The following is a 13,381-nucleotide window of genomic DNA, read 5'->3' as shown; positions in this document are numbered from 1 at the left end:
TTTTTCTGTGCCAAAATTTTGGGATTTTGACAGTAATATTCATATCTAAAAAGGGGTTTATTGTCAAAATTATTAAAGGACGTAATTGATTATAAATTAAACATGAGTAATTCATTGCTTGTAATTTTATATGAACTTTATTTAAAATTTTATTTTATTTATAATAATTATTTTTTGTACTAAAATTTTGGGGTTTTGACAATTGTCTCAAATTATGTCAAAAAAAAGTTCTTATATGACAGTTAAAACCAGATAAAACCATCATAAACCTGGTATAGTTACACTTACATCTAATTATGATGGGTCTAAAGAAAGACATGAAATATGTCAATTAACGCAACATAATATTTCCTGAATTGATATTGAAAAACAGGAATTTGAAAAGATGTCCCACTTTAATTTATTGATTTTAGTTTTTAATTTTTCGTTGTTATTTTAATCTTAGGCTTTTGACCTGAAAGAGCAAAGGTATGTGGCTTGTAAAGTTCACCAATTAAACAAAGACTGGAAAGATGACAAAAAAGCAAACTACATAAAGTATGTTCAAGTTTAGTTCTTAAATTTAATTCCTAATTTTATTATTCTTAGAATTTGAAGGAGAAACTGTTTTATGAATTTTTAATTGAGAATTTTTGAAATACTTTTATTCACTTTTTTTCATCATAAAAATTGTTGATGGATTTATAAATGGAGTTCCCATTAGGTTAGAGAGACCTAAAATTGTCAGAGAATTCAATTTTGGAATAATGTTTCAAAACTCAGTGTGACATTAAGTGGCCAATAAAGTTTAAAATAATTAAATCTAGCTTGTGTTTTTATTTTTTCTTGTAAACATTCTATCTAATCCAACATGGAAAAATTTTTTCAGAAATATAAGAATTCAAATCAATTAGTTATTAAAAAAGGACTTTTCATTTTTTTCTTCTAAAATATAATCTATTTGCAGTTGAGTAAATTGAGCTTTCAAAAAATTATCTGTTTAAATTAATTTTGTTCATTTATCTCAAGTAAAATATGTGATAGTTTTCTGTATGACTGAAATTACTTTATTAATATATTATATTACATTGAGTTTTTAAATTTCTCTGTTTGTTGTGCAAAATATTGGTTTTATCTACTTGTTATACTAAAATTATTGTAAAATGTTGCTTGTTTTACATAATATAATTTATACACTTTTTTCATTTACATAAATATATACTTGTTTATTATACTACTTCAGGGTATGTAGAGTTTTTAAAAAGTGCTTAAAGGTACTTATTTTTTATTTACGTTTTTTAAAAGCCTTTAAAGGTGATTTTTTATTCAGGGTTTATAAAAAGTGCTTATTTCTTATCTTTTGAAAAGGGATTTTTTTTCTTTGCCTTATCAATTGTCATTCTAAATTACAAAAATGAATGATTCTCTCAATTTTCTCTGCAATATTTATCAGAACCTAGTTATTTTACCATGATTCTGTAAAGTTTTTGAATATTATTGATTTTATGTTTATAAATTAGAAACTTTAAATGATAGAATTTTTTCTTTTTTTAATACTGCACAGATCCTAATTGCGATTTTTTTTCTTTTCTTTGAAAAGTGATTAAAAATATTTTTTGAGTGCTTAAAAGGTGCTGATTTTTTTGTGTAAAATCTGGCTGTGTATTTGTTAGTCTGTCTAGTAAAATTGTTATGTTTACGAAATGAAATATTGCTGTATTATTTAATCTTGTTTTAAATTTTTAAGTCCAGCGTAATCTATTTATGAAGTAAACAGATTTGATTCAGAATTTAATCCATTTTTAGTTTTATAAATAGTCTGTTCAGATCAATAATCTATGCATATTTTGTTATTTAGGCATGCCCTTAGAGAATATAATATTCACAAGTCCCTTGATCATCCTCGTGTTGTAAGGCTGTATGATGTCTTTGAAATAGATGCCAATTCGTAAGTAACTCATTAGATAGCTGATGCTTGACCATTTTTGTTTTGTTTTTTTTTTTTTATTTTCATCAAAATTATTATCCTATATTTCTCTTATTCAACATCCTTTAATTATAAGATCAAGACAATAATTTTAAAAAATTGTGGATTTTTTATTATTATTTCTTATTATTTTGGTGATTACCAAAATAAAAATAACATATCTGAGCAATTTTTCTAGTTTCTTATCTGTCTTAAATATTTAATAAAGCAATATTTTTATGGCTAATGATAAGGAACATTATTTGAATGAACTAATTAGTTATTTTATTATTGTTTAATTCTGGACTTGCTTAAGGACTTGATATCCACATTTCATGTTTGTCAAGAACTCTTATTTTTTAAAAACTAATTTGATTTAAAAAAATATATATATATATAAAGACATATAGAGAAATAACAATTCTTCTATTAGGATTTATTCTTTTTATCACTAATAATATTAGCCTTATGTCAGTAAACATTCACTAAATACACTACCAACCCCTACAAGTTTTATGTATTTAAGATGTTCCATCACGCTCTTGCTACATCACTCACTCCACCGTCATAACTAATACCTACTTTTTGAGATACGTTGTAATCGTCATTGCTTAGTTACATCCAACTAAACAGTGATGATATTCTAAATATTGAAAATCCCATAGAAGACACGACTAAACAAGCGACAAATAAAGTAATAGTTGTACTTTCTATCATAGTAAGAAACACAGAATAACAAAATACATATGCAACTACTACTGCAAGGCTATTTCTACTTAAAACATCTGCCAAGAGTGCTTATGAAAATTTTTTACCCTATTTCTATTTTTTAATATAATTATATTATACATTTTAAGTTGCGAAAATTTATTTGGAATAAATAATGAAAATATAAAAATACAATAGTTTTTACTTAGTAGTCTATTAGTCGAATGATTAGTGAGTGATTAACACTGAAGTTTAGTTATTTAGGGTTGAACAGCTATATCGTGGCTGGTGTATAGAAATTACCCGTGTGTTCTAAAAATATTTAGATGGCAGATTAATTTGTCTCCCTTTTTAAAACTTAAATTAAAAAAAAGTATTTTTAAAGGTAATATAGAATCAATCATACATATATCTATGTGCAACTGCAAACAGTTACCTTTTTTTTATTCTGGCAAAGTATTGTTCAAATGTTTCTGAAAGCAGGGCCCCCATTTCGTTTGTCATGAATTTTGATTAAAATAAAAGAATCTCGACAAGAATCAACTAAAATTCAAATTTTAGTTTATTCTTTTTAAAAAAATATTACAATTCTAAAATTTGGCCATTATTCCTAAATAAAATTCTACTTTCAAAACCCCTTGTTGAAATATAATTGTTTTCTGACTTAACATTGATAAATACTATATAATATGAAATTTTCCTAGTGATATGAATATTATAACATTTTATTTATTAATTTCTTTTTAGAGTTTTGACTAGTTTTTGCTCAAAAAGCTGAAATTTTATTTTTCAGCTTTTGTACAGTCTTAGAATACTGCGATGGTCATGATTTAGATTTCTACCTCAAACAACATAAAAATATTCCTGAAAGAGAAGCCAGGTGTATTATTATGCAAGTCGTTCATGCCTTAAAGTACCTGAATGAAATCAAACCACCTATTATACATTATGATCTCAAACCTGGTAATAACATTCTTCTTCAATTAGTTATTTATACCTATTCAGAAATAATTTATTATTAAACTGGCATTTACGAAAATGTTTTGAAAATTATTTAGTTGTTAAATTTCAAAAGTGTCTTATTTTTTTCTTTAATTCTTTTAAGTTAGCTTTTAGCTGATATTTACTTTTTCTCACAGTAATTCAATAATTATTTTTAATACTGATTTCATCCTGACAAATTTGCAGAATTATAATGAGTTATTACATTTTTCCTATTTAAGAAACTTTATCTTCTATAATTGCAAACATCTTAGCATTAATACATGATAATTCAAAACTTGAGTGTTTCAAATTTATAGAACCTCTATTTTATAAGCTTCTAATTGAACCGAAGAAACCTACCAACTTTTACTCATTTATAATGTATGTAAAACTTGATTGGTTTATTTACTCTCTTCTGCACTCACGTTGAATTTTTAAAAAAAAAAAATCTTCTGTCTTAAAACAAATTTCATTTTTTGAGTGTTCACCAAACTAATATAATGAGTAAGTACTTAGAAATCAAAACTAGATAACTATTTTTATTATTTAGATAGTTTATTATTGTACATGGTGTATAGCGTTTTTAAAAAGTGCTTATTTTCGATTTTTCTTTTTTAAAAGCCTTTAAAAGTGGTTTTTTTTTTTCATTTTGTGTTTTTTAAAAAGTGCTTAATTTTCCTTTTCAAGAATGAGATTTTTGTTCATTACCACGTCGATTTTTGCCACATATTATGCAAAAGCGTGGTTTTCGCATTGTTCTATTCAACGTTTTCACTATTCATTCAACCACAATCCATTTTGGCATACCGTTGATCTGTAGCGTATGAAAGCGCCTATCAATTTTCATGTTTGACGAAATACTTACGAGTCCGTATGAGCATCTACTGAGCTGGTTTCTGTGAGATTATTGCACTCGTGTGCAACTCTGCTGCATTTTGCAAGATGTTCTGAATTTCAGTCTTCATGTTACACCCTCTTACCAAAAAATCTCTTGATCATTTAATAATGGCTAATATAATCAAGTGAAGAGTTCTTTGTCAGAAACTAGTTATTTTATCATAATCATGTAAAGTCTGAAAATTATTTTGCATTTTGTTAATATATATAGTGCTTAAAAAGTCCTCAAAAGGTGCTTAGTTTTTGTTGAAAGATTTGGCTATGCACCCTGTTGTAGTATTAAAGATTTATTTATTGTTTAGTTTAAGTTAAATAGCACATAAAATCTGGGATTAAAGTTTGAGTTATATGTATGCTGTAATAAATAGATGAGTGCATACTAATGAGTGCATTTAAGAATCGTGCAACACTTCAGCTCGAGACAGCCTATCTTTAGAGTATCATCTTGTGTTTTTTTTCTGTCATACGTAATAATTTTTGCATTTATCATTGTCTTCTTCATTGTTATCAGTTAATAGTATATTTTATCTATTTATAATAATCAATTAGTATATTGTATCTAGTGTTATTTTGAATTGATTGAACGTGCTGATAATTGATTGTTGTTCTAGGAAACATTTTACTAGGCAGTGGGGAAATTAAAATAACAGATTTTGGATTGAGCAAAATTATGGATGATGAAAATTATAGTCCTGAAGTAGGAATGGATCTTACTTCTCAGGGTGCTGGAACATATTGGTATGTATATAATAATTCTATTTCTAATAAAAGTAGAAGTCAGGTTTGTGTTATCAATTTTTGAATTATTAGCATTATTGTTAGTATTGTCATTAACCCTTTCGCGATGCAAAGCGCGAAAGCGCGCTTACCGCTGAGGCCGGCAGTCTCTCTAGCGTGTGTCTCCCCAGAGCCGGAGGGTTTTTTGATGTTAAGCCTAATTCCATGAAATTACCGAAATATCAGCGCATTGTTTAATATTGTTCTGTAGAGTATTTAAGTGACATATGCTTTATATATATTTCTATGGATACTTTATTTACTTAAGTTATTTCTTGTTTAAATGTAATATAAATATTAATAAGTTCAAATATTTTGCATAATTTCCTCTATTTCCAGCTCAGTTAAAAAATTTCGGCGCTTCGACATTTTAACGGTAAAAAGAAAAAAAATTCAAGCCTACAAGATCTAATTATCCCCTAAAAACTAATCCGAAAATCGAAAGTAGCGAGAGAGAAAAAAAACTCCCTTACTTACTGTAAATAAATATCACATGCTAATTTAAAGAGCCCTCATAAAACATTCCCCCCCTCCACTCCTTCCCCTAAAAACTACGTGAATGTACTTTCATCGTGAGCAGCAGGTCAGATCTACATGTATCTGAAACCATATGGACATACAATGCCATCTTTTGGAAGAAATTTCATTTTTTAAAACGTTCCGAAACGCTGGCACAAATAAGTGACGGTCGGGGGTGAACGAGAAAACTCTCTGACACGCGGGTGTGTCGGCCGGGAAGTGAGCTCGTTTCTTGCTGGCACATATATGTGGCAGTCGGCTCGAAAGTGTTAATAGGTGTTGTTTTTTTATGTGCGAATAAGGTTGATTTTATTTATGTTTACAGTGACATATTTCCAGCGTATCTGCTCACCTGCAAAGTCATGAATTATGGTATTGAAAAAAATTAGTCATGAAATATCATGATTTTAACAATTTTTTTTTTTTTTTTTTTTTAAATCACTGATTTGGGTCGCCGAATTGGTCTAATTTTTAAAATGGAATCCCCACCCAATTTCGTGGTGTTCCGAATATCTGAATTTCTAATAAAATCCCCACTCACAGTCATATTTTATTATAATATAAAATACTTTTATCATGTTTTTTAAAAATTATGGTGCACTTTCAAAAAAAATGAAAGAAAAAACATTTCTAGAGCGAATTATGTTTTAAACTTCTGTGACTTCAGAATTTTTATTTATTTTTTTATCAATTAAAAACTCTAGCTGAAGCAAGTCGGTCATTGGCGAATTTTTTTTATTTCCAAAATGAGAACAGAAAAATCAGGAGTATTTCTTTCCTTTCGGATGAATAAGAAAAGTAAATTTAGAATATAATTCTGCAGAAAAAAAGAAAAAATTATTTGCTTTTGTATTTTTTGTTCTTCTATTTTATTGCTTCAACTCTTTCTTTACTCTTTTTTTTTTAAATTTAATGTCTACAAATATGAAAATGCAGCAGAGTATAACAGTTTTGATTATACCTATCATTTCAATTAATATTGTTATAATGTTTTTTTAATATTATTGTTTGGCTTCTGTCTCAAAAAATAGTAACTTCCTTAAGTCATGAAAAGTTCTTGGAATTAGTTATGCAGGGATGAGATTTTTCCGCTTTTTAGCGGATTTCTGCTTTTTTCACTTTTATCTCTTGAATTTCAGCTTTTTTTTTTATCAAAAATTCAGGTTTTTCTAAAAATTTCACTTTTTTTTATTTTTTATAAGTATTCCACTTTTTCAGAAAATCCACCGATTTTCAAAGAGAAACAGAAAATTCAAACTAAATAGCTACCACTCCTTTCTCATTTCTACTTATTTTAGCTATTTTCTCCCCTTTTACTCACAGCAGATAAGATTTTCCGAATTTTTTACCCGCCCTCCAGATCCGATTTTTGTAGTTCAAACGACGCTTCTTCTGACATGCCTTTTAGAGGTCCCAAGCCTGGAATCTGCTAATATCTCGTTCTTATTCACACGATTTTATTATGAAACATAGCTTTTCATATTTGCGTGTTGCGATTCTTATTCACGCGATTATAGTATTGTACGTTGCGATTCTTATTTACGAGATTTAAAAATCCGATATTGTGATTCGTATTTACGCCTTTTTAAAAACCTATGTAGCGATTCGTGTTCACGCAAGTTTAAAATTCAATGTCTTGATTTGCTCATGCGTTTTATAATATCAAACATTGATTTTCGTATTTATACGTTATTTTAAAATAAGGCATTGGGATTCGCATTCACGCATTCTAAAAATTCATAATTCTTATTTATGCAATCTAAAAATTATGCATCATGATTCGTATTTACGCGATCTAAAAATTATAAATTGTGATTTGTATTTGCGCGTTTTAAAAATTCTATATCCCAGTTTGTATTTTCTCATATTCAAAATCGTATATCTAGTTTCATATTCATGTGATTTCAAAATCCATAAATGTTATTCATATTCACTCAATTTTAAGATCAACTATCGCGATTCTCGTAAGAAGTAAATTTTTTTAAAAATAGTTACTATAAAGGTGACTGTTTTTCTAACGACGATTATTAGTATATGTAAGTGTTACAACATCAGAGAAACTGGAAGGGAATATATTCAAAACTTACATTCTATGCTTGCAAAGAAGAAAAAATAGGATATGTCACAAGATGTTTGAAGATGGACTAACGACTAAACATAGCAAACATAAAAGATGTAGCAAACAAAAGCAATCACTTAAAAAGGGATTTAATTAATTTTTTTTTTTTTTGGAAAAAGAGTTAATTAGCTCATCATCAAAATTTTATTTATAATTGCTGTTATTTATGCTATAAAATGCAAAATTCTTATCAAATAAAAAACAATTATCTAAACAGTTGCTGATTGTCATGTAATTTTTCAAACTAAAATAGCAATTTTTCTATGCTAAGGAGTTACTATATATATCTACTTCACTGTTATTGATATGTTTCAAAGAGCTCTAGTTAGATTAGACATATGAACATAATGATTCGGTCCTTTGTTAAAGTTTTTTTTTTCCAATATAATTTAAAGAGTAATATTACTGATATATTTGCTATAAATAACATAACAGTATTTATTAAAAGAAATGAAATATTAATGTATATTCTCAGTAGTTTTTGCTAAACCAGGTAGTTTTTCAAGTAATAATTGTCTCTTATGTGAACTGAGGAAAAATATTATTTCCAGCTTTATTTTTTCAATTGGTAATATTTATTTTCACTAAATGTTAAGTATCAATGTAATCATTTATATAATAATAGATTAGTGCACAATTGTATGTCAACACATTATTTATTACCTTAAACTGTCTGGAATTTATTATTAAAGGGTTGCGCTTGCGTAAAATTTACTATCTTGGAAATTCAGCTTTTTTGCCTTTTGGCTAATCTCATCATTTTGGCTAATCTTATGAAAAGTATAAAAAGTATATTTGTGAAAGTATATATATATGAAAAGTATATTTGTGTAAAATAAAGGTTTATTCTTTAAACTAACGTTTGGCAATTTGTCTAAAGCCAAAGGTTTTGAAAAATAAATTGTTTTTTTTTATTTTTTAGAAAAAATATTTGTTAAATGAATGTTACTGTGTTTTTAATTTAACATAATTTTGTACCTTAAAAATTTTTCAACTTTTTATTTAGTGTGGCAGTTCTGAATTCTCACAGGATCGGGGAAACCTGAACAGTCAGGGAATTAAAAAATTTTTTTTTGGGGGGGGGGGAAATAATGCCTCTTTATTAGACAAAATGTTGAAAAATTCTTGCAATAACCCTGTTAAAATTCAATTTTAAAATTCACAATGACAATAAATCATCAAAGAAGTTTAAATTAATTACTTATAACATCTACTATTATAATTTGTTATATGATTAGTTTTTCGTAAATTTATTCGAAATAGAGCATTAATTCATATTTACTTTTTAACAATTTCCTGGTTCTTACTTTTCTCAAATGCCATCACATTTGCTGTACAGTATACTATGATTTTTTATGTATTTAAATTTAATTTTCTTCAATTTTTCTTTCTTGCGCAATTTATTGTTTCGATCTATAATTTGAATTATATAATCTACTGGTGAAATATATAATTGACATGTTGAACTTTCTAGTCAAATTTTACTTCTTTCAAAATTAATCTTAACATTTGCTATAAAGAAGTAAGTTTAATTTCTTATTGAACAAAACATTTTATATATCTAATTAAGTTATACCATGCCAAACAAAATGTAAACTGGAATATGGCTGTTTTATGCATTTGACTCAATCTATCTAGTCTCTTATTACTATTATTATTAAACTTTCTTAGTTTTATTTAATAATGATCAAAATATTATAATTATCTGACCTAAATTTCTTGTTATGATGTTTTACGTGAATATTTTCTATTCTTGATTATTTGTGTTGAGTTTTCATATTTTGAAATGTATGTATCTTGAATTTTAGGTATCTTCCACCTGAATGTTTTGTTGTTGGTAAATCTCCTCCTAAAATATCATCTAAAGTTGATGTCTGGAGTGTAGGTGTAATATTTTATCAGTGCCTGTATGGAAAAAAGGTATTGTTTATTTAATTTTCATGATTTTTAAAGTACTTTTAAGTGCAACACTTGCTACATGCAGCCAATAAAAAATATAATCTTTAATTTATGTACAGTTATTATGTAAAAATTGGAAATTTTTATTTAAAATGAATTAGGGCTTCCCTCAAATTTTGCTTTTTTAAAAAAAAAAAAATCCTTTTAAAAGGAAATCCTTGTATTATTAGATTCGATTTACAGGGGAAAAAAACTTATAAATAAAAATAATATTTTACCAAAGATGTTTTTAGTCATTTGTATGACTTATTTTTTATAATCAGAAACTATGCATTAGGAAATCCCTATTTTATCTAAAAAAAATTTGTCTAACTCTATAATTTATTTTATATTTGACTGAAGGGATACTCTAAAATTCATAGTATATCTTAAAGATCATAAAATAATTTCATTTCTAAATCTGTAATAGTATACATTTTTAATGTTTGAAGATATGACATAAGAAACATATTTTAAAATGAGTATAATGTTTTCCATTTCTGCTTTGTTAAAGTATTTTTATTTTTTAAAATTTTGCAACTTTTTGGAAAGTAATCAAGATTATTAGCTTGAAAATGGTAGAATAATTTAAGAAAAATGTTTTTAAAAAATATGTGGAAATATACTTGCTGTAATTGCATCAAGAAAAAAAAAGAAAAAAGAGTTGGCAAACCAACTCCTTTTTTTACTCCTGTGCAAAATGTGTGTTGTTTTGAGTTTGATGGCGTGCGCACCTTATGTGGACGTCATCACACTTTTCAACTGTGTTCAAGAGTAATAGTAAACAGTGTGCATGCCTTGCAATAGCAACTACTGCTGTTTGATAATTTTTTTTCTCCACCAGCAGGCATTTTAAATGTATTTGCATAATAATAATTTAAAGTATTTTTATATTCCTTTTATTGTTAACGTATAATGACTGGCTTGCTGGTGATTTCAATATAAATATGAATGCTGAGGAAGGAAAAGTGTTTTGTGACATCTTGAAACATGTATAAAGGCAGTTTTTGCAACCTCCTTGATTTGAAGTGTTGTGGCGTTTATCGAAGTCAATCCAGAAAAGAAAAAGAAAAAAACATTTGACCAATGGGTTTAATGTTATTATTATTTTTAATTTCTGAGAAGAAGGGAAAAAAAAACAATTTAATTTGGGCAGGTGGAAAGCTGGACAACCTTGTTTATATCACTTTGTATTACGATGAAAATTCTTTTTCATTTATTGTTTTTTATGTTAAAAGTGTTGCAATTAAAGACATGTTTTATTTTTAGCCATTTGGTCATAATCAGTCTCAAGCTACAATATTAGAAGAAAATACTATTTTAAAAGCTACTGAAGTAGAGTTTCCTGCCAAACCTGCTGTTAGCAGTGAGGCCAAAGTAAATATAAAGCTTTTTCTAATACACATGTTTATCACATTTTTTAAAATTATTTATTATTATTATTATCTTAATCAATGTTACTTTTTCCTACATTTTTTAAATTTATTTGCTTTGTGTTTTATTTTTTAATGAAAATTTGAATGTATATCAATGAAATTTAATTTTTGCTAGTTTAACATATTTGTCGAGCACTATTTATGCTGTCATCATAGCTGCCAACTCTACTGGATTTTGCAAGTTTCTCCTGCTCTACTGCTTTAATAATAATTCTTCGGGTTGTAAATTTTAGAAAATTCCCTAATGAAATAGAACTATTGTGCAAATTATTGCTTGCTTGAATAAGTGTCTCTAATGCATAATAAAGAGAGCCTCATTTACGAAATTCAGTTAAACTATCTTTGAATTAAATGCCTGTTACTATTCAAAATTTTGAATAAACGTAATGCATAACATTTCAAGATCATTAAATATGGAATCATAACTGGAAAATATTTAAGTTTTTCTATTTTGAAGACTATAAAAATTCCTAAAATTCCCTATGTGTAAAATATTTAGTATATTTTGCAACAATTGTTATGAAATAAGTATTATTTTGTAAAATCTGTTGGATTTCTTTCTATCTGAGTTAGCAGTTATGTATCATTGAACGAATACTGCCAATTTTTTGATAATAATTTACTTACTACAAAATAATGAACTTTCACGCGGACTGATTTGTGAAAAAGAAATAATAATCAGAAATCCTTTATTTATTTTGAAAATTAACATTTTGAAAGATGCATAGCATTTATAAAAAATTGCTTAAAGGTGATAATTTTCCCTTTTCAAAAACGAGATTTTCTCCTTAATCTTGACAACTTTCGTCACTTATTATGCAAAAGCGTGCTTTTTACATTGTTCTGCGTGTTTTTCACATTGTTCTGTTCAACGTTTTCACAATTTATTTAACCACAATCCATGTCGGCCTACCATCGCTTCATTATGAAAACACCAATCATTTTACATGTTTGATGAAATACTTAGGTTTATCATGATAATGCAAAGTGTTTGAAAATTATTTTGCATTTTCTTAATGTATATAATGCTTAAAAATATTTTTTAAGTGCTTAAAAGGTGCTTATTTTTTGTTGAAAGATTTGGCTACGCACCCCATTTTAACTACAATGCAATACTTTAATATTTATTCTGATAACTTAAGATAATTTTTCAATGCAAAAATTATAGCTTATTATTTAGTTGCACCCATCCATTTTAAGCTAGGCATTGAAAAATTTTTTTTATTAGAAAATTTTAACAGAATTTATTGAAATCTTAATTGCTGTTTTTCTTCTTTTCAGAATTTTATTCGGAGGTGCCTACAATATAGGAAAGAAGACAGAATAGATGTTATTTCACTGTCGGCTGAAGACTATTTAAAACCAAATTACTCTAAGCACAGTAGACAGTCAAGTACATCTCTGGACAAAACATAGCCTTCTCTCAACTAGTTAACTAAATTTTCATTTTTTTCTAATTAAATGTGTATATATAGCCTATTTGTGAGTGACAACAACACTCTGTTAAGGCATCTTCAGCTCAAAAGGTTGGTTGTTGCTATTTCCTAAATACATGGAAAACAAAAAAAAAAAAAGAACTCTACTTCCTCATTGGTCAGCAAGAGGAGCTTGCACTTCAACCTCTAGCTGATTATATTCTGCTTCATTCCTTGTTCCTAAATCGCTCTTGAGGTCTGCCAAGGAAGTTGAAAAAAGAAGAAGAAAAAAAAAGAAGTTGCTGTGATAAGGAAAGTGTGGGTGGACTGGACACTAAAAAATTTCGCCCACACACAAGCATTGTAATTATATATATAAATATCATAATTATATATATAATAAATGTATGTATAAAATTTGGACTCCAAAAAAAAAAGCAAAATAAGCACCATCACACTTTGATTTTTGTGATTGAATTTATTTTGTTTTTTGATGCAGCTGTCGGGAACTAGCTCCCGCTGCGGTCTGTAAGTAGTGTGTACAATGAAAGTGTGTAAATGTGCATTGTGTGCTTGGAATTAGTGTGTGGCCTATGTGAAGAGATGGGTTTAAATGTGTGTGTTTATTTGAAATAGAGTTTGA

General features: G+C 27.2%; 1 protein-coding gene across 7 annotated transcripts in view; it reads left to right on the top strand.

Moving 5' to 3' along the window:
• The window catches only part of LOC107447736 (serine/threonine-protein kinase tousled-like 2), a 131,042-nt gene extending 118,004 nt beyond the window's left edge, over positions 1–13,038 (top strand). For all 7 annotated transcript variants that reach the window (XM_043050517.3, XM_043050516.3, XM_071178064.2 and 4 more), the window contains 7 exons: positions 446–537; positions 1,838–1,927; positions 3,447–3,616; positions 5,146–5,272; positions 9,758–9,869; positions 11,157–11,264; positions 12,605–13,038. In XM_043050517.3, coding sequence (XP_042906451.2) covers positions 446–537; positions 1,838–1,927; positions 3,447–3,616; positions 5,146–5,272; positions 9,758–9,869; positions 11,157–11,264; positions 12,605–12,739 — 834 coding nt within the window. In that variant the 3' untranslated portion in view covers positions 12,740–13,038. The remainder of the gene's footprint in view (positions 1–445; positions 538–1,837; positions 1,928–3,446; positions 3,617–5,145; positions 5,273–9,757; positions 9,870–11,156; positions 11,265–12,604) is intronic.
• The last annotated feature ends 343 nt before the right edge of the window (positions 13,039–13,381 follow it).

This window comes from Parasteatoda tepidariorum, chromosome 2 (genome assembly GCF_982258835.1).
Source record: "Parasteatoda tepidariorum strain Cologne lab strain chromosome 2, Ptep-v5.0, whole genome shotgun sequence".
NCBI lineage: Eukaryota > Metazoa > Arthropoda > Arachnida > Araneae > Theridiidae > Parasteatoda > Parasteatoda tepidariorum.
This window is presented reverse-complemented; position numbering and strand designations above follow the sequence as displayed.